The following is a 4,513-nucleotide window of genomic DNA, read 5'->3' on the forward strand; positions in this document are numbered from 1 at the left end:
TTAAGAATGATTTTTGAGGTACCTCTCGAACAAAAAATGATATTTTCATAGCAAAATGCATGAAAAACGTAACTTTTGTTCGGGAGGTACCTCAAAAAGCCAATTTTCAGAGTTTTTGTCTGGTAAGACTCCCCATATTTTCGAAGAAAAATAACTTTGCACAAAGACACCCACCCTAAAAGGTCTATACTTAAGGATTTTTTGGCCAAAAATCGATTTTCTGAGAGTTGAAATCGAATCAACCGAATATGCGGCTAGAAATATATGAAAACATCACTCGACTTGGTCATGTAGGTACTTAAAATGTTCGTGAGGGATCATACTAGATGTTCAAAGGTAGCAAAGGCAGAAATTGTTTGCTCAATGGGGTGATTTAGCCGTGAAACTGAAGCTCATGGTCGTGATTTGCACAATTTGGTCCCAGAAAATCGTACTTTTTGACACAAAAATCACACAAACCTGTAACAAATGAAACTAGAAATCGATCCCTCGTCTAAAATTGACTAGATATAGACACATTTTTGTACGTATGTTGGCTATAATTTGGCTTTTAGAATTTTTAATTGAAAAAAATGGCCAAATTTGAAGGTATTTTCGAATATTTGTTGCTCTATCCATGTCCAGAGGCACATTTTGAGTTGTGATATGGCGTTATATCGATAGCTAGGAACAAACTGAGTCGGATAGAGGTATTTTTAGATTGATTTATAGTGGACTGGATCACCATAAATGGGCAAATATACAGAAAAATGACAAATTTCGGCGATTTTTGGCAAATTGACACTATTTTTTTTGAATATCCTGGAATAAATCGCTGTAAATCGATCCTATTCAACGTAGTTTGTTACGAGCTGCCGAATTACGGCAAAAAAACGGTATGTTTATGCATTACATTTAGAGCAAATTGCGACAATATGTCGAAAAATGGTCATTTTTTAGGTGATTTTCAAAAAAAATCCGGGGTGACACCAGGCACTATATATCAAAAAAGTGCCGGAACAAAATTTTCATCTCTCCTCATGATCTTTCGATCCCGCACTATTAAATTTTGAATCCTTTTTTTTTTGAAAATTGATCACCCCTAGCCAACAGGGTACATTTTTTCAACTGATTCGAATTTCAACAAGCGGCAAGGTTCAAAAGTGAGGTTTTTACATTTACTAAGTCGTATAACTTTAGAATTTGGAAAAATGTTGATTTTTTAGAATTCTTTCAAATTATTTCGATGTGCGTTCCGAATTGGTGGGGACCTTCCCCTATTTGTTTCTCTTTCCGAACGTCTTTTTAAATTGAGAAAATGGAATGTTCGTTCGTTGTTCGTTATTCGTTATATCAATATAATTTTTATAAATAAATCGATTGTTAATTTTAATTTAAACATCCAAATACAATAACTTCACCGAATCTTATTACTGATACATTTCATCCAATAACAATACTAAAAAGATGCCGTGCATCCAGACGTGTTCAAGGTGGGTTTCCGGTTTTACCTCCCATCTAGGATTTGAAAATCGGAGACCCCCTTCGAGCGATTTAGACTGTTTTACACTAGATAGAATCGACTTTCAAAAGTGAGGACCTTTTTTTAGGTCTTCACTTTTTTTTCGACACCCATTGACAAAATTTTTAGACCCCCATGTGCCAATTTTTTTTACCCCCTCTAGGATTTTCGACTTGCATACGTCTGCGTGCATCTTATTACTCGTTCGACTAATAACATTCTAGTAACTATACTCACTAGATAAATTATTATTACATTACTAGTTATTGGAAGTTACTAGTAATAAGTAGTAACTATCTTATTAGTCACTATTCATTAGACCAAACTATAATTCTGTGAGAGTAATTACGAACAACGAACGAAAAACCTACTAGTCTGCCTGAATCGGGAGAATCAAGATCATCGAAGTCCCTAAACAAAGAATACGTCCAAGTGAAATCCCCTAACGTAGAAACTAGCGCCACTAAGTTACATTTGATTTGTATATAGTGGCAAAAATGTAAACATGTTAGGGTCTCCTTGAAAAACTTCTTTCATTCCCTACAACAGTTTTATTTTATGGAAAAATTTGATGAGAGGTCTTATAAATATCTGGAGACATATCCAAAACTTGAAAATAAATAGGTATGAAGTTTTTTTTTGAAAAATTGAAAGAAAAAAATAATGTAAAGAATCTGGACAAGTTCCATTGAATAAAAACCTCGGAAATTTGCTGGTTTACTATTAGCTGGATGAAAGCTCAAATTTGGTGACGTGTTAATATTTTGGGTTTGATTCGAGATAGATGTCCATTTTCCAGGTGGAATAAGTCCTTTAGAAATACTTTTGCTAAGTGCAATACTAGCACAACTCTTCACATTAGCACCGCCAAAGTCATATATGGCCTCTTGGAATGGTTCCGTAGCTTCCATAGCTTTATTAGGATGTGATTTATAAGTTAGAACAGACGGATCTGCTGAAACTACATTATTGAAATCAATTGAAATTTCGTTTTACATTGATGTTGGGAAAAGAGTAATTTTTAAATAGTTGTACTATTGTTTTGTTCTAACTAGATGATTATTAGTTTTTCAAATTTTATGCTAGATTACTACACAACTATAATGAGATCGTTCCAAAATGAAGAACCTTCAAGTCACCTTTGAGCCAAGATGTAAATAAGACGCAGCGAACAGTATTTCGGAAATTCAAGTACAATTTTTATGGGATTTAATTTCCCGAACTCTTCTATCTATGTTCTTGAAATTCAAAATCGATCTTCCATTCTAGGTTGCATAGTTATATAACATATTCATTTCAACAGCTATAATACTTATGTGTGTACCTTGATGATTTCGTTCTAAACTACCACGTTGGAAGTTTCGCATGTTGATCACACTGTGGCTATTTCCAACAGATTGATTTCGTTCGAGACTTTCTCCTTGAAATTTTTGTGGACAAATTTGACTTCCACATTCCGAACTGTTCGTTCGAAATCCATAATTTATTGTTTTAATGCGAGCACCACGTTCGAGGCTACCAGAACGTGAATTTGTAATGAAACTAGAACCATAATAGTTACAAACCGATATTTCAGTGCCAGAACTAAACTGACGCGTTAAAGAATTTGATCGAAGTTGCTTAAATTGAGCTGAGTTTTGTGCACGATCTAGCGAACTTATTCGCGATGCGCTTCGCTCCAAGCTCCGTGATTTTTGACTTGAATCTCCATTCAGAGGTGGTAGATTTGGAGAATATGGTGTAGATTGAGAGAGATTTGATGTCTGTTTGTATATTGGGTCAATGGAATGAATTTGTTGCGTTTTTGTGTTGATTATTTCACATGGAGTTGGATAAATGGGAGGCATGCCTCTGGCATTATCATTTTGTGATTGTAGCTGAGGTCCGAACGTCATGGTCTGTTCGTCAGTATTAATGGAGTTAGTAGCATATGACTTATTAGCATGTGAATTATCATCCATCATTGGATTGAGTTTTAGTAATTCTGATGCAGGCAACATTACCGTTTTGAGAGGTAATATTGGCATTTCGTTTGGAAGTGGCTCATTTTTTGATACATCAACATGTACCCCCAATGTATTGAATACCGTTGCAGGTGTATTATAAGCTGAAGCATTCAGTGGACGGTTTTCATTTTCCCGCATTAATTGAGCTAAAACTGCAGCATTCTGAGCTATTATATATGTTTGTGGTGGAGCTATGGCGTTTTCTCCCAATGATAGCATTGAGGAGGAATCGACTTGTTGTGGAACTCGGGATGGTTTTGGGGGCGGCACATCGTCTCCAGCATTCCATGACATTGCAGCTATTAAAGAAAGAAAGGGAGAATTAAAGAAATAAGTAATACCGCTATTAAGATATTATTCTATTATCTTGGAACCTGATAGCGCTGTTAATTATTAACAACTAAGCAGAAACCACTATGTAAAATGCTAATTTATGAAAAGATAGAGTTTGGAGTAAATATAGGTATCAAAAGGAAGGACAGTGGACAGAACTTTCCATGTTCGTAAGTCTGTTCGGGATTCAAGGACGAACAATTATTATTGATATTCATCCGTTTTAGGATTTTTTCAAGAGCGCGTTGTTCGTATCTAAATGTATGGAAGAGATTTGATGTAAGACACCAAGACGCCCTCTAGACGGTACCACGTGAAGCTGTTATTAACACATTGAAAGAGAACATTGTCCTTTACGCACACCGTGTCACACACACATTTCGTCCTAATATTCAATTTTTGAAACATCTAATAAGCTATTATCCCTTTTTTATGGAGAATTCATTCCTGATATTCTTTATACAGATTTATATCATTTGTGATATATTGTGTTCGTACGTGTGTCCTGAATCCTAAATAGACGAACAAAATCGTTCAAAAAAAATCACGATACGACGGACGAACACTATCCGTCCCATTGACACCTTAGTCTGTGGTATCTGGTGAATTAGGTATCGAGTCAACTGTAAAGGTGTCAACGAACACCGACTCTGTTCGTTCGTTCGTTCGTGGG

General features: G+C 35.5%; 1 protein-coding gene across 2 annotated transcripts; it reads right to left on the reverse strand.

The window, feature by feature from the left end:
• Positions 1 to 598: 598 nt before the first annotated feature.
• On the reverse strand, positions 599 to 3,837 carry LOC129571947 (uncharacterized). Of its 2 annotated transcripts, none has more exons than XM_055451832.1 (2): positions 2,826 to 3,837; positions 599 to 2,414 (listed from the first exon to the last, which is right to left on the reverse strand). In XM_055451832.1, exons 1-2 carry the CDS (start codon positions 3,799 to 3,801, stop codon positions 2,083 to 2,085), a joined length of 1,308 nt encoding a protein of 435 aa, XP_055307807.1. In that variant the 5' UTR covers positions 3,802 to 3,837; the 3' UTR covers positions 599 to 2,082. The 2 variants fall into 2 exon arrangements, with proteins under 2 accessions (XP_055307807.1, XP_055307806.1); XM_055451831.1 differs by having other exon boundaries at positions 599 to 2,462.
• Positions 3,838 to 4,513: the final 676 nt, after the last annotated feature.

The sequence above is a fragment of the Sitodiplosis mosellana genome, unplaced genomic scaffold, assembly GCF_009176505.1.
Source record: "Sitodiplosis mosellana isolate CC-2019 unplaced genomic scaffold, AAFC_SMos_1.0 Smas_scaffold_3820, whole genome shotgun sequence".
NCBI classification, from domain to species: Eukaryota; Metazoa; Arthropoda; class Insecta; order Diptera; family Cecidomyiidae; genus Sitodiplosis; species Sitodiplosis mosellana.

What these genes read in the sequence shown, in the direction of transcription:
- LOC129571947 (XM_055451831.1), bottom strand. Translation starts at nt 3,801, where the DNA reads ATGTCATGGAATGCTGGAGACGATGTGCCGCCCCCAAAACCATCCCGA. An exon ending in TTTAGAACGAAATCATCAAG is followed by an intron (nt 2,463 to 2,825) that starts GTACACACATAA and finishes TCAATAATGTAG; the next exon opens with TTTCAGCAGATCCGTCTGTT.